The sequence below is a fragment of the Sceloporus occidentalis genome, unplaced genomic scaffold, assembly GCF_023333645.1.
Source record: "Sceloporus occidentalis isolate IW3139 unplaced genomic scaffold, rSceOcc1.0.p SCAF_197, whole genome shotgun sequence".
Lineage (NCBI taxonomy): Eukaryota > Metazoa > Chordata > Lepidosauria > Squamata > Phrynosomatidae > Sceloporus > Sceloporus occidentalis.
This window is the reverse complement of record NW_028317177.1, coordinates 78,263-102,236: the sequence shown is the minus strand read 5'-3', so window position 1 is coordinate 102,236 and position 23,974 is coordinate 78,263. Positions and strand designations below refer to the sequence as shown.

The 23,974-nt window shown below is 38.7% G+C and overlaps 1 protein-coding gene across 1 annotated transcript; it reads left to right on the top strand.

Annotated features, from left to right (window-relative positions):
* Positions 1–10,201: 10,201 nt before the first annotated feature.
* Positions 10,202–11,209, top strand: LOC149278222 (protein FAM110C-like). The gene has a single exon (XM_089502190.1). It carries the CDS (start codon positions 10,202–10,204, stop codon positions 11,207–11,209), a length of 1,008 nt encoding a protein of 335 aa, XP_089358316.1.
* The last annotated feature ends 12,765 nt before the right edge of the window (positions 11,210–23,974 follow it).

Sequence of the window (23,974 nt, the reverse complement as noted above, 5' to 3'; positions counted from 1 at the left end):
TCAAGGATTAGTCCCACTCACTTGTGGCTTCAGGCTTCCCATGATCAAGCATTATTTTAGCCCAATAACAAAAGTATAATTCCATAGCACATTACTTTTGGAAATTATGAATGCCCCCCCAGTTTGACTGTGGTATCTTGTGTGCCCCCCCTATATATTGTTTCTAGAGTCGCCAGTGCTCTTAAGCTATGGAAAATCTCATGATACGTGATCTCTCATTTGACAGTTTATGAACCTGTCTCTATCTGACCTACTCTAAAGTACTATACTTCTCAATGACTAATCTGTTACTCACATGGATTCCTAATGTAAACATTTCTCACCAGTCTATGTAGAGCTTTACCAATATCTATCTTCTTACAAACATACTTGTCTGAGTAACTCATTAAATCGTATTTATTTTATTGATATTTAATAATGCAGATCTATTGGGACCTTAGAATTAAGCAGGAAAGGCACACATGAGACTGTCTTGATTTTTTGGCCCTGTCCTGAAGTTTCATCAAGCAACCCCACTGTACCACTGCAGGCAATAGGGAACTCTCATGAGTGGCCCATTCAGCTGTGAAAGATGAAACATGCAGATGTAGTGAACATTGACTACCTAGCAAGAGTTAGGATAGGTGTCCATAGTCCAGCCTATAGCCCTGCCAGTCTATAGCCTCGAGTCCAACAAAGGAGTCCAGGAATGTTGGAAGGGTGTGATACTTGGCAGCCAACACACACAAATGCACACTATCTAGCCCTGTCCATGTAGTGACCAGAAAATGTCCTTAGAGATACATTTTCTGGAGTAACAAGGCAAGATTTTATGTTTCCAGAATGCAAGGAACCATTGAGTTGACCTAAGTAACCTTTTTTCCCCTAATTGAAAATCATCACTGTACTCGTCCTCATATGCTGTCTGGTGGAGCATGTCTATTAATGTTGTCTGGCCGTGCAGCCATTCATTGTCTACACCTGGCTGACAGGATGAAACATCAGCTCTCCGTGTACTGTTATATGACCTTATAAAAATGTTCACAAAACGCATTAGGTGAGCTAGTAGTGACGACAATTGGAGGTGAGGAAGAAAAGGCTTGTCAGCGGAATGAATGGAGTGCCAGTAAAACTTTAATACAGGTTAAGCTTTCTGATTTGTTAAAGTGTTTTGTTGGAGAAACGTGAACTGAAGAGCACATAATCTGCTAGTGATATTCTCTGCTACCCTGCTGAACTAGTTTGAATATTTTCTAAAATGCTTTTGTTACCATCACGTTTGTTTAAACAGGTTTGGGTGTGCTTTACAAAGTATAAAAATAGATTATTCGCTTTGAAGTGATTATAGGAAAAATTGTATTGTTGTGATTGTTGTTAATGTGGGGTGTAAGTTTGCCATATTTTCATCAATAATTTATAATTACCATATTCACTGTAAAATTGGGGTGACTGTAATTATCAGTTCAAATCACGCTAAAATATTTTAGTGGCTTGCTAAGGTCTCTAGTATATCTAATATTCACTCTAATGAGCACCTTACACAGCCTAGTTTTGCTATCCTTAACAAATTAGGGTCTTACAAGTAGGGTTCAAGCCACTGCATTGTATTCATCCGTACAATGGAAAACGAGGTACAGGTTCATGTAACAATATTTTCTTACAAGAACCACAAAAACGGAGAAAGGGTATTCACCAAGGGCATTTTGTCCACATCGTATGGAGAGAATGGAGGTGAACTACAGAGCTCTTTGGGATCAGTAGCTGCTGAGTTGCTTTACAGTCTACCGTCTGCGAAGAACTTCAGTACAAAACATTCTGCGGCCATGTTTATAAAGGGCAAATCTATTGCAAAGGGCTAGATATGGTTGCTTGTCATGTCTATTGCTCCACATTTTGTACTAAGCTAAAGAATTCCACTTTACCAAGTCCGACTTTTACAAAGTATGACTCTACCAAGTATGTAACATCCTGTTGTCTTGCAGAACACTGTGCCTGGGGCATCACTGACCAAATGACCTCCAATATATATATATTAGACATAAGCACTGGAACTCTTTCTCTGCCGTCTGAGTGGACTGGTTTCTTCGAAATGCAGTATACAAACAGATCTTTAAAAGTGAGTTCCAGAATATACTGTCGGTACAGGCCTCTGCTTCAGGGATTCTTCCTCGGTTTCTTTCTTATTTAGCATATATAGTGTAACTGGGTGCCCTTCTCTGTGTTGCCTCAACTTGTGACAATTTTCAACACATACAAAATAACGAAAACCATTCACTGCCTTTTAGGTTGGATGGCCTTTCCGATACTTGGCATGTATGAGGAAATAGTTGTGGCTTAAAAAGGAATCATGTTTTTTAACCTTGGGTAATAAAGGTGCTCAGAGAGGAAATGAATCAAAATACAATCATGAAATATGTTCACAACAATCAGAGCACTTCATCTGCCATAGAGTTCGTATTGCTGTTAACAAGGTATACTATGACATGTCAATCATAAAAAGTAGATGATTTACACTTTGCCTCATTTTTAGGTTGCGGGCCTCCATGCAATTTGCAAACTAGCCCACATCTCCCAAGTGTCACACATTGCGCAATTTTGGCACTCCATCCCGTTGTACTGTCACACTTTTCGGGACAGAGGTAGAGCAGGGTGGTGGTATTCAGGATCCGCTGGGGGTAGAATTGGGAGGTATACACAAACCTCTAAACAAATTAAGGTGTAAAAGAGAGAGGATCCTGAACAATGTTTCTCATTGAAACTTTGTGACATGATAAGGGGTATAATGGGAACTACTGATATCTACAATGTACAAAAATAGGAGTAGCTGAATGATCAATGTCAGAGAGATCGAAACATTTCCTTTTGTTCAATATAGTCTAATTTGACTTGGTGATGAAAAGCATGTTACTGGGATTGGAAACAGATTATGGAAACATATAGGTAAAGGTAAAGTGAGGACATTTTAAGATTACCTCTAAAAAAATGTTTACGTAGAAGACTGTTAAGAAAAGTTAAACACGTTAAGGGTTGTTACAAGGAGTTTGAAGGTTAACAAACATAAGTATGTTGCCCAATCTGTTTATGATTATGATCTGAAAGGAATGTGAGAGGTTATTTCTACCAGTGCTCTCCAGATCAATTACCTATCACTCTCTCATTGAAGGTAAAACTTTCCGATATCTAAACCTCTGAATGGCAGGAGACAGGGGTTGTTATTAAAGGGGAACTCTAACAACTTTATTATTGTTTTTAATAAAATGTTTGGTATGTAAGACAGGCTGCTCCATTGTCTAATTGGGGAAATATCACTTGTAAGTGCCCCATTTATGTCATGGGGGTCCATGTGTGGTTTGGACAGCCTTTATAGTAGTGTTGACCACACACACAGTAATATGGCGGCATATCCTGGTGCTGACCATAGAGCGCAGAAGCCACTGACATAATATTTGGGGGGCCCTGGATCAGGACAATATACACTAATGCAGTAGACATTTGGACATGAGAGAGGCCAGGTAACCATACATACGGAATAAAAAAGTGATGTACCTGTGTTCTTTGTATGTCTTTGAAACATGGTTTGGAATTTTTGTTTGTGTATTTTAATTTGCTTGCTGTAAAGGCATGGGTGAAAAGCTAACATAACAAATTGAACTTTAACCTTTTCTTGTCTGTACTGGCAACATAGAGATTAAAAAGTACGGTATATATAGGTTCCTTCACCCACAGCCCTGACCACTTAGTACCAGAACGCGATTCACATAAGACTGTGAATCTGTTCTGCACATGAATACTTAACAAGGTGGCCATATTTCTTATCCACCTAAGTAGTATTATTTTTTGTATAGCCATGTGCTATAAATGACAGGTTTACGTTAATATTTCCCAACACACACCTTTTACCATCATCCTGTATCAGGTTCAGGTTTTTGGATTATTTAGTCAGTACTTTAATATACATGTGCCAGAGGCTGACAAAGCTGCCATGAGTGTTTACTGTGATGTTCCACAACTTGAAGAATGGTCATGTAATAATTGGGGGCTGCCCGTGATATTTAGGCTGGAATAAATAGCGTCATGGGTATCTTTTTCAAATAATATGACACAGATTCAGGATGTGATAAACTGATATGTGACTCATGTAACCTCTTACCAAACCTGGCACCCATTGTGTAGTAGTAAGACAAGAGGAAATGTGAAGCAATTCCTGCATTTCGTAAGAATTATCCATCCTGCGGGCGTTTAACTGTAAGGATAGATTATTTGATTGTATTAGAAGATGAACCTTTAAATATTTTGGTAGGTAGAATAACGTAATCAGAAGGAACAGATTGGCGGAGAAAAGGGAAGTTGTAGGGTTAAAGTACTTTGAGCAAACAAGGTATCACATGTGACATCTGTTTTAATACACAACGCACACATTTTGTTTTATTTCTTTTAACAAAGCATGTTATGAACATTTCACATGGCTGCAAGCCAATGTCAGGCTTCAATAACCCATGTGATTCATCAGATGAGTATTTGGGGTACTGCGGCAGCAGCCTATGAACACTGTATTCAGGAAATAATCACATTAAATATAATCAGCCCTGAACATCACTCAGCACTTTTTAACCTGACCACTTAAAATGTGGATTGAATTGGGAATTGGGTTACTGCTTTATAATTAGCATATATTGTTAGATTTATTTGACCGCCCTGATATATGTATCTCTTCATATATGAATACAGTGGATCACAAAGCATATATGCTGAGGTAGAAGAAACATAGAACATGATTATAGGTCACCAAATCCAGGGATGAAATAGACACCGGCTGTGTGGCCAACATAGTGCTTTAATCTCCCATGCTGGACATATGGATAGGTGACTTTACCAAGGATTCTACAACGTAGGCAAGTTTACAGCTGGAGTTCAGCTGCAATTCTGCCAACAACATTATATAGATCTAGACTATTCAATAACAATTTTTAAAGGGTTACTGCAAATGACCATATTGTTTATTACACTCACAATCATCATTTGTGGTCTTTGATGTCATTTTCAACACTTTATTTTATCAAAGAAGGGTCTGCGCTGAAGGCTTAAACAGTCGAGTTTAACTGTCTTCTAAATCATCGCACACAGACCACAAAGTTGACGCTGTGTAGTCTGCAATTTATTATGCGCCGAAAAAAAGTAGAACAAACTGTTTCAAATGTTGGTACAAAACGTTCAGATAAAATACTGATATGTTATACTAATGATGCAGATGAAACAAATTATCTATATTTGAATGGTAAACAGAGTAGAAATGGGACCAGAGTTTTGTGCAAATTGTAGAGTAAGTATAGAAGTGTCCACTGGTGCCATTGCCACAGCATTTGTAATCATGGAATTAATATATTAATTAAAATGTCCTGGTAGTCCTAGCCGCCAACAATGTTAGGATCACTGTCTTGAGTAAGTACAAGGTTCAAGTATTAAGGGGTCTTGCATTCATTTAGCTATGTTTTGGCACCTTCCACATTAATTTACTTTTGCCCAACTTTGTCCTTAATCTAGAAATTATTTTCAATATATAAATGCCTGCTGGAATCTTCTTTCCAATGTGCATAAAATGACCGGAGTGTTCTTAATCAGTTCTTTGCACTTATCCTGGAAATCATATGATTTTAAAAAAATCATATGATTTCCAGGATAAGTCCAATGAACTGATTAAAGACACTCCTGCCATTTTATGTACTTTAATGCATATGATGCTGCTGCTTAAGTTTTCATTTTGCAAACACATGGGGTCATTCTTCAGATTCTCCTATATGTATTTGCCCCATTCACCACTCCCTGGTTATGGCCAAACACATCCCAGTGCACCTCCAGTCAGCTCCAGCACTGGGGAATGCAGCGTGTTGGAGTCTGTTCAGACACCTGTGTGCATGCATGCATGTATCCCCTATGACTTCAATGGGAACACTGTCCTGCCACAGTCCGGCTCGAGGGAGGTGCAGGACTGGTGCTTTTATCTTCTCTTATTTATGTACAATAAACTACTCACAGGGGAGGGGGTTGGAACGGACAGTAGACTGTCCTTTCCCCTCTTGTTTTATGTTAAAAAAAATTGTAAAGTTTCTTGTTCACATATGTTGTTGGGAATGACAATTTATTAGGCAAATTGCAACTGTGCTACATTCAAAGGAAGAAGTGAGAACCAGCCACATTTGTTTTTTCTGTTTGTCTTCCTAAAGGTCAGTGCCCTGTGTTCAGCGGAAGCTGACAGCAATCTGTGGCATTTGTTAATCCTAATGATCTCTGTCCCATAAAGGTGCATGGGAAAGAAATGTTCTTCAAAGGAGCTTTTGGCGACTTACTTTACAGAAGAAAAGAGATCAAGCACAGTTTTTACAGCGGTGACGTATTTAAGATGGGAGCCAAAGATTTATTCATTATCTGGAAGAATGAACAGGAACAGCAAGCAGTATAAGTTATAACCTTCTCTTCAATAAATAAACTTCTAATTAGCACAATGATTTGTAAAATACCCAACGTATGATTTGTTATTTATTGTGACGTTATATAAAAAGCTAAAAATACTAGTACATTCTTACGATCCAAAACTACAACCCCCCCCCACACACACACACACACAGAATTTAGATTTTTGTCTGCAAAACAAGATGTTTTTTCTCATATTGCCCAAAATATTTAGTACATGCAGAATGGGAATATCTTCTGGTAACAGACATTCAAATTCAAATTAATTTCTAATAACTTTTCCACATGGCCCCTATACACGAACAGCTAAAAAGTGTTTGACCTAAGGGGTCAACGTTTTAAGGTCAGAACAAGAGAAGACTTCCTGTATGAGCCACCCTTTTCCATGACATAGTTCTCTATCCCACGTGCTACAACTTTACATGTACTGATCAGCAAGATATGTAATGTATATGTGGCCAAGAAAAAATGGTCAGTATAGCAACATTCTGCCTGGCTCATTTCAAATCAGTGACTTCAGGCTTAAAATTGAAGTTTCTAAATGAATATGCCAGCATTTCACATGAGCCTTCATTTACGTGTGTTTTGTGTAGACAGTCAATGTGAGAAGTTCCCTAAAGCCCACACTGATCATCATGTGTATACATTCCATGTGGAATCTCAACTCTGGACCCTAATTTTTTTAGATATATGACCATGGAACTTCTGGGGCACTTTCTTCTAATTTACATCCAATTTTGGACACTCATAAATCCAGAAGCATTCACTCACTGGTCCAACGGCTTTGGCATCATCATCAGACCAAATGACCCATGGCAGCACCAGGAGGCAGGCTGTTTCAGCTACAATTTTGTACATTTAACAATAGCTGGATGCACTAGATGCCCAATATAAACTTCATCATAACCATAATGTGGCGAACTAACCATAGGTGGTTAGATGTGATTTTTTTTTCAACCTAGAGCAGATGTTTAGACTTTGTGCTACTAAAAAACCTGATTAGAAGGCCTGACTGAAGTATAAGATTACACACATGAACAAGATCTTGTTTAAACCATATCTGACTATGACATGCCCTGAGGCACAGTGTGGCTGAGAAATGCAAAATTAACCCTTTTCAGTGTCAGACGGGTGGGATACATAGTTTGTTCCCCAGCCCATTGCTATGCATATGACTAGATAAACAAGGGTTTAATATATAAAACAACAAGCACCAATCAATACCTTTTTGTAAACATGTTTATCAAAATTAGTGAAACAATTAACTCGTTTTACACTGATCAGTTTACTTATTTAGCACCAGTTTACGTATTTAACACTTAAAACCCCTGTTTATTTTTTGAAACGTCAACATACAAATTCTAAAGATACCTTTTTTGAAATGCTGGGCACGGCTGGACCTAGACCAAATGGCACCCCAGGCAAGAATACTCTTTGGAACCCCCTCCCCCAGCTTGGAAGCAGCATGCCAGGTGTATTTGCATACTTGATGTTCATGATAAGATATGTAATTAAAGATGTCTATCACTATGGGGAAAAAACAACAGGGTACTTACTCCATAGAGCAAATATTCGAAACAACATTTTAAATAAATTACTCAAAACAGAAAAGTTTTATACCCTTTTACAGAGCAACCACTTCAAATTCCAGGTGCACCAAATTAAAGAAGTATATGTTCTAAAATATGCAACCAGCCATATGAGAACAGAGCCCGTATATTTTATTCAAAAATAATCTGTATTAGTAACATGATAATAAACAATATACATATGAAACAGAGCGGTAAAGCACTGGGGTGAGGTTATCACTAAGCAAATATCAAAGAGACCTTTAAATCACACATACTTCCCTCTTTTAGGCACCCATCCCAGGGAAGACTCAATATTGCACAAGGCCGCTAGAAGTAGGTGGTCACGTGAGAGTTGTGTTATGTGACCCTGCTGAGCACCCGTCTCCTGGTCTCTTGTTTGGGTTTGGAATTTGCTCTTTATTCTGGGGCTGTCCTGGTGAGACTTGGGCACGTGTCACCCATTAAAGGTTAGTTAGGGGTGAGCTAAAGTGAACCATTCCCTCTCAACATTAATTATATGTGATTAATCGCGAGCCCTGCTTCACTTAAAACAAAGCCCATGTTGACCTTCTATATATATATCTTACTTGGTGCTTTAAAATGAGACTTGCCTTCTCGCGGCATCTTACAGTTCAGTAGATAAAGCCCACATAATACACCATTATTAAGGAACAAATTAGATTTTTTTTTAGATAATCACAGTCTCTGATCAGAATTGTTGAAGACATAAACATTGCCTGTTTGGGTCATACGGATGTCTATGTCTTCAAGCTCCACTGCATACATGCCACCAAGACGTGAGCTAATGATCCAGGAGAAGCAAATGAGGACAATTATTATTAGTAGTAGTAGTAATAATATTATGAAATTCCTTCCATGGATATAGGCTGGCTAAAAGAATATATATAATAACTTACTACTAAATAAAGCAATGTTTCACAAGCAAACAGGCAAAATTGGTAAAAACTTATATACTAGTGCTCTACATATCTACATACATGTACAATTGGTATGCAATTCTTTTAAAATTCATGTTTAATGAATAACTTATCGAAACATATTTTACGATGAATTTGAAAAATATAAAAGGTAAATAGTAGGCTATTACGACAGGTCCCAACCCGCTGGTGTGTGTATATACATATATATAATCTCTCATTTATATAACATCAACAATATACGCAGCACTTCTACATACATTCAATGGCTCTGACAAAGGTAGAATTGGCCCTGCTCGCTAGCTTACAATATATATGCATATAGATATAGAAATCAGATATTTAACAGCATTTCTTGTAGGTCAGGTGTATGCCAAGGATTCCGCTGGCGCTATATAAATCAATCTTATGGAATGGACGCTATGCAACACGCTTAAGTATGTCTCATTCGTATTGATAGTGGGGATGATGGGAGTTGTAGTCCAGCAGAAGCCGGTGAGGCCCAGGTAGCAGAAAGCTGCACTACAGGAGGAGTGGAAGTGCGGGTGACGTAGTGTTTGGAAAGCTTTGCCCCAGGACATGAAGCTGCTAGACACCGGAGACAGCCCCTATATGCGCAACAATGATTTCAAAATAACAGGTGTTATTGTCAAGTAATAACACGGCGACGTTCCAGTGATTTCTGCTGGAACTAATTATGTCCCACGCGGGTTTTCACACACACTCCTGTCTGCCCACAGTCTATCCCCGTGACTGACATCACGGAGAGGAGAGGAGTAGACGCGCGAGGCTAAACAAACACGGCAGCGCCTCACGGGGATCCGTCCTTGCTGCAGGGCACGGAGTGTGCAGCCTGGCCCCGCCTCCCCACGGAACGCACTCACTGCCCCTCCTGAGCTCTGATTGGTCAATGTGGGAGCAGCAGGATGAATATGCTGTGACTATCAGACAGGAGTGTGCGACACACCGTTCAGACAGACTGACTCAAGCACGTATACGGGGGAGCTGCTGATTGTAACTGCGAGGCAGACTTTCTGGAGCAAAGATTGGGCCATACCATTCAGTGCCGAGATCCCTACGGGTAACCTGCTGCTTATATACATATAATTATTACAGCAATTCTTCCCCATCGGGCATCGATCCGCAGTATCCAGGCAGCTGTGGGAATCTAACTGCTGCATCGCTGTTTATAGCAGTTTCTCTTTTTTTTTTTTTGAAGGTGCGAGCTCAGCACCTAAGGGTGCTATGCCCACAGAAATCATGAATGCAGTGAGGATGCAGCCTATCTCTGAGCTGCAGCACCACAGCCCTGTGGTGCCCATCAGGCTACTGACCAGGGGCCCTGAATATCTGCGTCGGCAGATGGAGACTGGGACACCAAGGGCCACTCTCAGCGCAGTGGAAAGGCTGGCAGCAGATAAGGCGAAATATGTAAAGAGCCACCAGGTAACCTCTGGGGGAAGCAGCTCTGGCAGCCAACACAATGCCCGGGACAGTTCCGCATCAGAGAGCAGCAGCGGTGCCAGCTCACAGGGCAGCAGCTGTAAGAAAAGTCAGCCAGAGGGTTTATCCCCACCAAACCACCCAAGACCCCAAATTGCAGCTACTCCAAATCAACCTGGAGCCCCAATCCGACGAGGCAGTGGCAAGAGACAGATGCGCCCAGACTCCTTGGTCATCTACCGTCAGAAGAGTCGAGGGGATGGCATTATTGAACAAACACGTGCCAGCTTGGTGAGGAGATTCTTTCAGGGCAATGTAAGGGAGAAGACAATGGTTGTGCCCCTTTCCCTTGCTGAGACCAAAGTTGATGGAGAGGAGAAGCCCATGGTTAAACAATGTCAGGACCTCCGCGGAACTGGACTTCACCGCTCACAGTCTGACATCAGCTCCCGTTATTCACGCTCTTTCTCAGAATTTGAAACGTTCTTTAAATATTGCGGACTAGAACCTGAAGTGATCGAGGAGCTGGGCAAAGAAAGGTTCAGCTCAGCTGAGGAAGATTTGCAAGATCTTGCAATACAACAGCACCGTATCCGCAGTGTTAGCGTGGCCACATCAGAGAGTGGCTTTAGCCACAAAAGCGGAGAAGGCAGCACAGGGGGTCTTCAGGAGGACGAGCAACTAAGTGGGCAGCTGCCGACAAGCACCAACAACACTTCAGTAGTCGAGCGTAATGCCAGGATTATCAAGTGGCTATATAGCTGCAAGCGAGCAAAGGAGGCGCGTGGTGGATCCCCCGACCTGCCCTGAACCACTGAACATTGTAACACCAGGAATGTGCATGAAAATTCAGGGCTTCCAAGTGTGAAGCCCATTTCTTCTTCAGTATTGTGCCATGGCTATTAGACATTAAGTAGTGTGGTGTTGGCCACTGATCTTGTTTCTTCAACCACTGGAAAATATACCAAGACAGCCAAAGAAGAAAATGTAATTCTGGTTCCTTATTGCAACAGGTCTATCCAGATCTCCGACCGGGACGGGGCTTTGACCCTTGCATGGCAGGCCTAGGAAAGCTTCTTGGCTGCAGTTTGATATATTACTAAACAGTATAAACTGGCACCACACTGTTTTTTTTCTTACCTCATTTCATGATAGTGCCAAAGTTCCCATTATTCCTCAGATTCAAAATGACGCCCGACTTCAAGGAAAAGCCTAGGAGATATAAAAAGGACTTCAGAAAACTATTTTTACATTCTGTTTCTATGCAGACCAGATTGGTGCTACCAGAAACAGCGGCAGCAACAGTCGTCTTGGGGATTTGATTGTAGAGAATTGTTACCGCGATACGGTGTAATAAGAACGTGAACGGTCTAAGCATGTTCTTGATTGTCGTGTTGCGTTAGAACGTTAACTATTCGAATGCTAGAAAGCAAGCACGTATAAACCCCATCTAGCAGTAATGCACCCCTTGTCTAAAGCATGTAATTCTCTTTTTTAGGGAAACTTTAACACCTTGAGTGCCAAATGGATCAATTGCTCTGAATTAATGCACTCCTTTTTCCAATGTGGCTAGCAAAGAGTTAAGTAACAGCATTTGGGATGATTGTTGGAAATTCATTATTAATTTTCCGCGGTCATTCTCTTTCCTTTCATATTTCTGGTCTCATGTAGGTTTCCTAGATTTTTTTTTACCATTCTTGATATAAGCAGTATTGAAAAACAGCATATTATGGCTGTGCGGCCTATCTCATGCAATGATAGCTTGCGAAGGATTTTCTAACTATTTCTGCAAATTCTGTGGTCATTTTGCTTGTTACTAATAGTCTGTAGACTGTACAGCGCCGCCGGATATGATGGCGCTATATTAAACACTAATAATAAAAACAACCATCAGGCCTTTACGTGAACAAAACATTTTGCTTAATCCCTGATAGAAATGGTTAAATGCGCACTTAGAATACCTCGAATGTGCCTGCAATTCATTTTCTGCAGATGCCTTGTTTCCTTTTAATCCCCTCACAAATCTTTCGAGGGCCTGGTACTGAAAAGATTCCTTATTGAGGTTTATCCACATTCTACTTGCCAATACAAAAAGTGAAAACGGGAAAGCTTTGTTAATCCTGCTGTTGTATTCTTTGGTTAAAGCAATTGGGAATCATGATTAACAAACATGCGTGTTTTGTTTTTTTCTGACCCTATTGAAGCTGGAAACGCTTCGTTTCAGATGGATTCTAATTGTGCCTGGATGCCCCTGGTCGGGCAACCTGTCTGGTCTCTTTTTATTTATATATATATTATATGTATATATCGTAGATGTCAAACCATTTTTGTTTATTTACAGAGTTATAGTAACTATAATTTAATGGTTAACTTGTTTCAGTATTTTTATCTTGAGTAGGACGACAGTTTTGTTGTGGTGATTGCGCTAGCTGTGGTTACAATGCAGGATTACAATCTATGTATACATTTCATCGCCCATCATAATGTTTTCTGAACACATACCGGGAGCTGAAGCCATCACTGTTTATGTTCTGCAGATCTCTTGGCTTGTTGATCTCTTGATAGTTTGTCTGGCCTCCATTTTTCACACCTTTGAAAAGGAATGGCCCCGGATAATGCACTTTATTGGCTATGTGCAGAAATACCTTTTATTGCTACAGCTGGTATTTGCTTACACCATATTAGATAGCCTCGTCTGTCCGCCAAAGCTTTTTGGGTTTGTGAAATGACCGTCTCTTGGCTTTCAGTGGGAATCTGGTGCTGGTTTTTTTTATTTTCCTAGCCTTATTTGCAGATGAGAGACTTTGATCAGCAAAGTCCGATTGTGTGTATTTTAGTATGCGGGCTTAAAGATTAAATGAAGCTGCTCTTCACTTAGTCAAATTCTCCCACGACTTCCTTGGAATGTAAACTTCGTAAAGCAGTTGCCTCGGGCAAACACGTTTGGTTCACAGGTGGGACAATGCGCTGCGAGGGTCTCTCTACTTTTTTGCTTATAATATGGTTTGAATTACTTCTAGCCAAGCTAACATTTATTTTAAACAACTAGCCGAATATGGTGGAAGAGATAAGCCAAGTGGTTTTGTAAAACTAGGAGTTAACTAGAAATATCTGTTTATTGTTTGGTACTAAACCCCCTTCCTATCGTCGGGCTGCAAATTTACCTCCGGCTGTAGGTTTCAATAGCAGGTTGACAAAATTAGGTGGAGACATTTATGTAGAATACAGGACTTCCGCATGTATTCAAATGACGGGTGCCTTGCAGGATGCAACCTTGTAAATCTAATCAATGGTCTCTATAGATTAGTAGAGGCTCTACAGCTCTGGTTGTTTCCATAGGCCTGCCCTAAAGCAGTACTATATTTATATTAATGCTATTCAATATATATATATATATATATATATATATATATATATATATATATATTATATTTTGACAATTGTATCTAGTGTCCAAGGGTGGAAACCCAACCAAACCTCCTAGTATTGGGATGCTATGCTCTTGTTTATTCTTCTTTGAAGGTGCCAAACCACATTTGCAAAATGGATTAATAATACAAATGCATTAGCTGTGCTTTTAAAATGCAAACCTGGCTTGATCCCTGCGACCTCAGGCATCGAATTTAGTCTCCACCTGCCAAGGTGATGTAAATGAGATTTGCCAATTCAAAAGACATGTTGTGTGGTGGGGTTGTTGTTCTTTCTTGTGGCTCTTACAAATGAAATGACCATGGTATATTTGCAGCTACTCGCAATGCATTATTGAGGCCAAGTTCATCTGGTTTTGCCTTTTTTTTAGATTTTGCTTATGTATTTTCAGAACAAACAGTCTGGAAAGAAACAAACAACTTTAACAACCATTCCGTTTATTACTTAAGTGGAATATACGTGTTTGGGTATTTGTCCTTGTGCCTGAAGTGTCTGTAGTCTTCAATGACTTACCACGCTTTGGTGACGCAAGGTGTTTAGTAAACATGCGACTGCCACAAGATGTGCGGCTGATGTGGGTTGTGATCCCAGAGCACCTAGAGGAAAAACCATGTTCGCCATTGAATTAAGGACAGTTGTCTTGGGCAATTATGTCCTGCCCTGTTTCCAAAGTCGGCATAGAATATATTTCCTAATATTATGTTTGGTTGTTTTTAATTCATTTGAGTACCAAAGGGCCTTGATGGTTAATGCTCACTGCCACCACACATAAAATCTTTTATGGGTGTATATTTTAGACTGATATATTTATATTTCTGTCCGTGCCTCGGTTTTGTCCAACCTTTTATACTTACTGCCAGATTATTTTATATGTTTAATGATCTGCTTGAATGAGAGTTAATTCAAATATTGCATTTTGTTAATGATTCTAAGCAATTAACAATACACACTATATCTGCATGCCATTTCACTTTCTGGCTATGTATATGCATTTAAAATCAGACGTGTATGTGTAGAACTGCTGCTGTTTGATGGAAAACCTGCTGCTTCTATCTTTGTTTGAAGCTCAGGCATGTTAACTAGGAGGAAAGTTGTGGCCAGACAAAAGACGTCCTGCTGTGCACACGTGCATACACAAAACAGGTCATTTATTTACTCATCTCCAGCAAACGGTCTGAAAAGCAGCATGGTGAAGAATTGGATAGAAATCAGTACACTGGATGATATTCCCCATTCACGCCAAGTGCCAAATAGGACGAAGGCGCATTTGCTTCATGCTATTTGGGGCTTAAAGGGTTAAGATTATATTCTCAAAATGATGAAATATGCTACTGTAACAAATGGGGTATAACTCTTGCTCAATCTGTAGCAGTCTGAACTGGCCTCAGTAAATATTACATGTCATAGCTGGGCTTGTCTGTGCATATTATTACCTTGTACACATGCAATAGTTAGTAGTAATAGTGACACTGGAACTAAAAATGTGAGCTACGTGCACAAATGTCCATTTCTTATGCTATGTATAATAATGCTTAATCCAGAGATGGTAGTTATTTGTTAACTTAATACAGTTGCAAACATTTCGGACCAAAGTTTAAGTGTGGCTTATTTTGTGAATGCTGCTGTAACTGTAAAAAAAAAAAAAAAAAAAAGTTCAGTGTTCAAAGTTTAATGAATACAATCAGAGATCAAGGTCCTTTTTGTATATTATTCCAGAAGCTTGTGTGTTTCTCATTTGTACAGTAATTTCACTTGTAAATAGCAGTGTACAGGATTTTTTTGTGTCATGTGTTCAGATTGTGCTATATGTATATAATATATATCTATATAATAAAGTTGTATAGTTGTTGGTATATTCTGTCTTTCTTTTTAATTTATTTTACTCATGAAACAAGGTAACAAGTGTTTTTAAAACAAGAAGCAGTTAGAAAATTAGTGTTTTTAGGCAGGGGGCTATATATAAATATGTAATATATATATATACTGATAGATTTACCTTTGCAGCCACGTGGCCGGTGTACAGATACAATAAAAAGTTGCGCTCCTTAAGAAATGAAATGTTGGGATATGACATCATACATGCACGCAGCACCTTTTAACCCCTTAATGACAAAGCCTGTACAGGCTCAAAATGCATTGTTTTCAATGGGTTTAGGGACCGCCCATTGTCCTTAAGGGGTTAATGAAGCATATGGAGTCTGTGCTGAACTGGCACAACCTTCATAGCGTAAATAGGGTGTTTGGGAAGATCAAGGATTTCTTGTTTGAAATGACATTATATATATATATATATATATATATATATATATATATATATATATAATATGTGTGTGTATTATTATTTATATATGTATGTGTGTGTATATATATATATATATATATATTTATATGTGTGTATATATATATATATACAAAAATAGAACATGATTATGGAAAATGAATGGTAAGTCTTTATAATATAATTAAGTTGAAAAAGTTAAGCAGACATTTATCTTTATCAGAAAAAAAGTTTAGAATACTCTGAGAACAATGTATGAAGCTCAGTGTAAGTGGTGTGACGTACAACCTTGGTTGCTATGGAAACTGTTCCACTTTGCACCAGAATGACTCCTTTTATACATAACTCTTGTATGAAGTAGGGCAAGCACAAGAGACAGTCCCATCAGTTATTAACTGCCAGTTTTTGAAGAGAATATTATATTATTATATATCATGAGGGCCTTATTTAAGAGAGAGAGTTTCTAAAGCACAAACGTATTCTACAGAACAAGAAAATGTGAAAGAAGACCTATCAATCTGGGCAAAAGTAAAGAACAAAGACAAGGAAGCATCATGCAGATAATTTATTGGTGTCCGCATCTGTAAAACAATTTGTCTCCTAAATCCACACATGAAGGCTGGGCTGTTTTCGTAGGATATACAATTTGGTGTTGGTTTGGTATGGTATTTCAGCAAAAGGAATAAGTGTAAACCACGCTTCAAATGGAGACCTCCACTTCAAAGTATGAAGGACATGTAAAGGAATTTACAGAGAAATCTGAGATTTTATGTGTAGATTTAGTAGCTTTGTCATTGACAAAGTTTAGTGCAGCTTCGAATTTGGTACAAATGTTTTTTCCTTTATTTAACTACAAGGTTTAGTTACTGAATTAATCTTTAGCTGCTTACAGATTTTGCCGAAAAGGTTTCTGGTTTTCAGACAAATCTAAATCAAATCAATATTTGGTGTGACCACCCTCCGAGCAGCATCAGTTCTAGGTACACTTACACGCGGTTTTTTTTCAATGAACTCAGCAGGTAGGTTGTTCCAAACATGTTGGAGAACTAAACACAATTCTGTGGATTTAGCCTCCTTTGCTTCTTTTTTTATGTAATCCCAGGGCAACTTGATGATGTTGAGATCAAGGCTCTGTGGGGTCCATACCATAACTTCCAGGGTTTCTTGTTCTTGTTTGCACTGACGATAGTTCTTAATGACTTGGGCTGTATGTTTGGTTCATTGTCATGCTGCAGAATAAATTTGGGGCCAATCAGATGCCTCACTGATGGTATTGCATGATGGATAAGTATCTGACTGTTCTCCTCCTCAGCATTGACAAGAGTATTAATTCTGACCAAATCCCCAACTCCATTTGGAGAAATGAAAACCCAAGCTTGCAAGGAACCACCACCATGCTTCACTGTTGCCTGCAAACATTCTTGTACCGCTCTCCAGCCCTCGGCAAACAAACTGCCTTCTGCTTTAGAAAATATCCTACGTTTTCATGAATAGATGAGTCGTTTGACCTTGCTTCCACGTCTGAGGTATGTTCTTTTGGCTACAAGTCTTCCATGAAGACCACTTCTCTATCTCTCTATCTATCTAGATACATAGGCATGTTTACAATTACTTTTTCTTTTTCAATGTAATTAATATGGAAAATACTTTTTTCTCTTAATACTATTTTCCCAAATGTTCTTTCAACTGAACACATCTAGTTTGGAACTTTGTTAGGAAATCACACTAATTTATAATTCAGAAACACAAAACATGGAAATCAGGATGCAGTCTATGTGCTTACACGCTGTTACTCAATTGCTGCCTTTGTTCCAGTAAATTATTTGAAGCCAAAAGCCGATTCACGAGAAAGGTGTGTATAGTTACATGGAAAGTAATTCATGTATTGCCAAAAAACTTTGGAAAAGTCACTGGTCGTTTCCTTAATAAATATCAGTCTACTGGAAGCATACAGAAGAATTTACAAGAATAATCTTGGTGGGGGAGGTGAACTTTATGCCCTGTAATTGCCAAATAATTTTCAAACATACTTTTAAGATGATCATATTTTTCATGAGATCCAAGTGAACTTTTTGTTATGTAATGCCAAAAAGTTCATGCAAAGAGCCAGTAGTTATGCAGCGGACTTGATTTATAAAAGTATATTGGATTTGGCTTAATAAAAAGAAATTATATAAATAATAATAAAAGAATTTTAAAAATAACAAACATTTGTTTTGTTGCAGCTATAATTTGAATATGCAGTTTTTACAATGGTGTCACTGATACTTTGTAGATATAACATATTCATAAAATGTAGAATAAATTAAGTTTTACTTTACAGAGGGAGTGGTAGATAACTGGAAATACAGTAACAGGGAATAAGCATGCATAGGATAGGCATTTGGCTTCTTAATCTATGTAATAAAAATATAGGGCCAACACAAACTTCAACTAATTGGAACACACATATGTATGTATGTGCGTCAAAAATAGGCAGAGTCACTTAGATGCAAACAAAGGTAAAACATTTAATACGAACAAAAATAGAAGAAGAATATAAAAAGTAGATAACAAAAACAATACAAAACAAGTCTTACAAAACCTTGGAGAGGAATTTAGTTGATGGCATCTGTCCTATGCATTCCTGAGGATGGAGGGAGGGAGTGTTGAGACGTGAAGAGTCCGTGGATGGCAAATACATCTCCCCTCTACCTCTCCTGCCATGCCTCTCCAATGCCTAACTTATATACACGGTTTAGATAATGATGTCAGTCTATTGGTCTTCACCTAATTGGGTAAACATGCTCACTAAGATCTTTACATGTCGAAACCCTATTTTAGGTGGTCACTGTAAGCATACTGTAATGCCCTTTTACAGTTACAACTAAACCATGCATTAGCAAGTTACTATCCTATCTATAGAATGCCTGTTCAGCAAATCCTTCATTCCATATTTAAGGTCAAGGAAACCTTGAAGCCTATTATTGAAGCCTATTAATATATTTTAATAATCATTTATTTATGAACAATGATTACATATCTTTGACTATTGCCTATACCAATAATTATATATGGTCCTTTTCTTAATGTGTTAGAATCTTTTACAATCTAAAACAAGGACTAAATAAGGTTTCAGTTTTTACAACAGGAAAATGGGCAGAATAGATGGGCCGAATGGTTCTTATTTGCGGTCAAATTCTATGTTTCAATTTGGTTGCATAATTACAGGGGTTGCAACTGGACGGGCCCGTCTCTCTAGGCGACCCTGGGGACCACTTGTTTCTGTTCCTTGTGCCGCTTTAAAAATGTTCTGAAAGGGCCCTTCTGGCCCTGGTTGTCTGTGTATAAGTGTTTGTGAGCATGAATATTCTATGTACCGTATAAGGGTATGTGGGCATGGATGTGTAAGTAGTGTGAGATGGAGCGTGTTAGCATGAGTAGTGTGTGAGGGAGTGTGTGAGAATGAGTATGTGTGTTAGAATGTGTAAATTTGTGTGTGTTTACATATTTGTGCCAGAGTGTATGTTGGGGGAGCAAGGGGCAATGATGTCACAGACTAGCTGTTTGGGAGGGAAGATGGCACCGGTTGGGGGCAAAGGGGGTGCTCACAAGCTGTTTTGGGGGCAAAGGTGGTACTGTGGGGCATGTTGCTTTGTGGAGTTGGGGGGCCCCAGGACAATTTTCCTACCGGCCTCTGTGTTTCTAGTTACTAGTGAGGGTCATACTAAAGAGAAAAGATTATGGGGTATTTCTACTGATAACCTGTTTTAATATGTTTTTGAGGCATTTATAACAAAACCCTGTTTTTTTGTTTGTTTTTATTTCAACAAATTTGTTTTTGGACAACCAAAGTTTCACAATGACCACATTAGTTTATTTAAACTTGGTTGTAGGTTTATTATATATTATTAACTAACTTGTAATTATCTTTGGAAAAGTTTAAATGTAATAGGCTATTGTACCCTGTGGAAGTTGAGATCTTGGCAAAAGTATTCAGAACTAGCATAGAATATACATAATATTACACTAGTTGCTTTAGACTAGATTGCTCAATATCTGTGGTCTCTAACCATTCAGCATTACTGGGAAGGGCCATGTGAAAATTATTACCTTCAAAAAGAGCATTTGTGGTTATTAACTACTGTAGCCATACTCACTGTGTTTCATTTTGCAGAACAATATCTGATTTGTGTCACCAGTGACGGAGTGAAATACTCTGATCCCTGAGTCAATACCAGAGCTACATTTGGTACTTGCTTTGGCAAGGCTGTCCTATTGTTAAAACATCATTCGGGTATATGTAACTTGTAACATAATTTGTAGTTTTATCATAAACAGGCCCATACTGGTCATCGTGCACAGAGGGCAAATTCTCTGTGGACTGACGCCTATTAGGCTTCCCTACTTACCTCTATTACAACTTGCGTGGCCAATGGAGTGCTTTAGTGAGCAGTCACCTACTGGATACACACAGCTGCGTGCTGCAAAAGTCTAGTCACATAACGTCTAGATGGCTAAAGAGTGTAGCATGCAGCCATGTGTATCCAGCAGGTGTCTGCGCGCACGATTTCAAGACCGTTGGCCTTAAAGTAGAGTTCTTTTTCATCCCCAGTTGGTTCCAGATTATGAACACTTCATTTGGGCAGCGGATTAAAAACCAAGTTACTCCAGAATTTTTATTTATCTATACATCATGGTATCTATAGCCCTGCGATCTACTCAACAACACTTTTGTGGTAAAGTTTTTGCTGGCTGTCAGATAAAGACTGGCAGAGGCCTGGTTACAAGAAGAACTTTCCAATGCTCCTTAGAATTCACAAGAAAACTTTGGATAACAAGATCAAAAATAAGTTAGCGGCACATGTGCATAATACATTTGCCACACTTCATAAAGTCTAGAAACAATGGCTTGATAACAGTTCTCTTCATCCCTGATACCAACACCCTTATTTTTTCTTCTTATTTTTTCTTCTTCTTCTTTCTCTCCATTTTTCCATTACTGTACATTAAAACAGAAAATAAAAATTGTCAACTTCTTTGCCATTTTAGCAATGTTCTCAAAGTGCATTCTAATAAAAAATATATATGCAAATAAGTATGATCTGTAAACTAGACAGTATAATCTGTATGACATTGGGCCATTCCTTCAAGCTCATTAAGTCTCGAGTGGTCTGGTGAATTTAATGAATAGAAATGCAGTGTAAACATTCCAAATAGAATAAACAACATCAACAGTCCCTGTTTACATGTTGATAAGATGCCCTAAGAGCAAACTAGCATGAGTCTTTCACTTGTAAAGTAGTTGTATCTAAATTCGCAATTTACAGGTAACACACGTAACACATGTACCACATGTGCTCTCAAGTGAGAACAGGTTTTGGATTGTCAGATTTTGTCCAAAGGACAGGAGCTAGCACTCTAGTTTATATACCGATCTTCACTGCCTATTTATTCATTTAGACAAGGACTCATTGTTATAGAATGACTCCTAACCTCTAGTCCTTTTACAGGTTATGTAAAGTTCAGTAAAATGTTTACTTATTATATAAGTAACGTATATGGACACACAGCAGAAATAAAAATAAAAAATTCTTCCCAAGTAAGGGCGTTTCTGCATGGGTCTCCCAGGTGGAATGCTTTCCTTGACAAGGCTCATTTCTAGCTGATTATTATTATCTTTTATTTACATAGCGCCAACAATGTACACAGCACTTTTTACAATACATATATTAAAGGGGTATGACAAGACTAGAATTGACAGACTAAGACAAAACGATACATAAGCTTGCAAGCTTACAATCTTGAGGGTCTCGGATTTATACCCCCTGTCACTATATACATTTGTATCCTTGGCTTGTTGAGGTTTTACTCTGTATACAGGGAGATCCATGTACTTGTATTTGTTATGTCGAAAATAAATGATATCTCCTTTTCCATTTACCTAATGGTCTACTCATTTGTTGAATGCTCTGGCTTTGTTTATTTTTTGTTTAAAGGGCTGAACTGGCCATAGGACGCATGGGGGAAATGTCCTGTGGGCCACTGGCCCTAGACCTGTTTTTTTAATTGCAGAAACTGACCTTTTTATCATTTTTGTGATTGTAAATAAAACCTACTGCAAATATTGGTAGCTCTGAACTTAAATGTTAAAACAAACAGGAAAGATGTTTAAAGAAAAAGAGTGGTAGTGCAGCAAACTGAGTATAAATAGAAAAATAACTCTATTTCTAATGAAAAAGATGTGAACTAAATAAAACCATCTTCTAGCACAAGCTACTTTAAACGCAGACAACACAACTCAATATTAAAATTTTCACGGTGCACAGCTGTCCGTACTTTCTCTGGAACTGCTAAATGAATAGCACCATCTTCTTAATAACAAAAGGTTATGCAATAAAATATATGGTCAGGGCTGGAATAACGGTGGAGCACATATATTGAACAATTGCTCCAGAGCTCCAGCGTTCTTACAGGTCCATACCTTTCGTTTGTCCCATGAAGCAGCAATCTAGTCGGGTCCCCCGATATACGGGGAAAAGAAAAAATGTCGGTGCGCTAAGCTAGTCTCAGGCTCAAATAATACAAATGTATAATATGAGGCCTACCAAACAGTGTGAGCATGCTGCAAATACAGTGTGTTGGCTGTACAATGTATACAAAAAACAAAATACTGTCTGCGCTTCTCACCCTAATAAAGTTGGCAACAAATATATAAACATAATATAAATGAGAGGTTTTGGTTATATGAATTGGCCAAAGCATAATTAACCCCTTAATGACAATTGCCGGTCCTGGCACGGCACGGAAAAGCATGTGCTTTACGACAATTGACGTGCCAGGACCGGCACGTCTTTAAACGGGTGCAGAAAGCGATCTACTATCGCTTTCTGCACCCAAAAAGCGTTGCTGAATGCCTCGACCTCGAGGCATTCAGCAACTTTGTATGGCGGCGGACGCCCGTTTTAAAAGCGTTTAGGAGGCGATCAACGATCGCCTCCTAAACTTAAATGGTGTCGCTGGAATGCCTCGATCAGGAGGCATCCAGCGACACCAAACACTAACCTTTTGATGGGCTGTGACCGCTCCGGAGAGCGGTCACAGCCGCAGCTGCCGGCAATCTTCGCCATCAAGGAAGATGGCCGCCGTCCTGTAACAGGAACCACAAATTTTAAAAGTTCGCTAGATGGTCCAGACCATCTAGAGAACTTTGGCTCCACTTGCAGGTTGAATACAGGTACTGCATTCACCATGCAAGTCAATGGAGCCCAGCTTTCTAATCACAGTGTGATTAGTAAAAATAAATTAAAAAATAAAATAAAATTAATAATAATTAGAAAAAAATAGTAAAAAAACAGTAAAATATAAAAATCATTTCCCACTGATGTCACTATCAGGGGAACCTCCAAGTTGAAAAAAAATGTTAAATTTTTTTAAAAAAAAAATAATAAAAAAAAATATATATATATAAAAAATATATTTTTGTGAGCAAGTCCTAAAATTAGCATATTAGCTTAAAACAATTCTCGCATGGAAAGAGTTAAAATACTGGCATATTAAATGCCCGTGGGGTGTCTACTTTTAAAAAATTTATGATTTGATGGGGTAAATTGAATGGGCCAGGTTCAACAACGTCCCAATTAACACGGGGGGAAGGATGGCCACACATCTAATTTCCAATTAGAAAAATGCACACGTACCAAATGTGGCCTTTTAGTTCCCCCCAAAAATGACACACCCATGCATGTGGGGTATCACTGCACTCAGGAGATGTTGCTGAACACATTATGGGGTGTCGTGTGACAGCGGCATATACCAGGAGCTGTAAATTCATACATAAAGTAGGTGTGTGTGGGAAAAATACACACACAAAAATATTACTGCAAACT

What these genes read in the sequence shown, in the direction of transcription:
- LOC149278222 (XM_089502190.1), top strand. Translation starts at nt 10,202, where the DNA reads ATGCCCACAGAAATCATGAATGCAGTGAGGATGCAGCCTATCTCTGAG.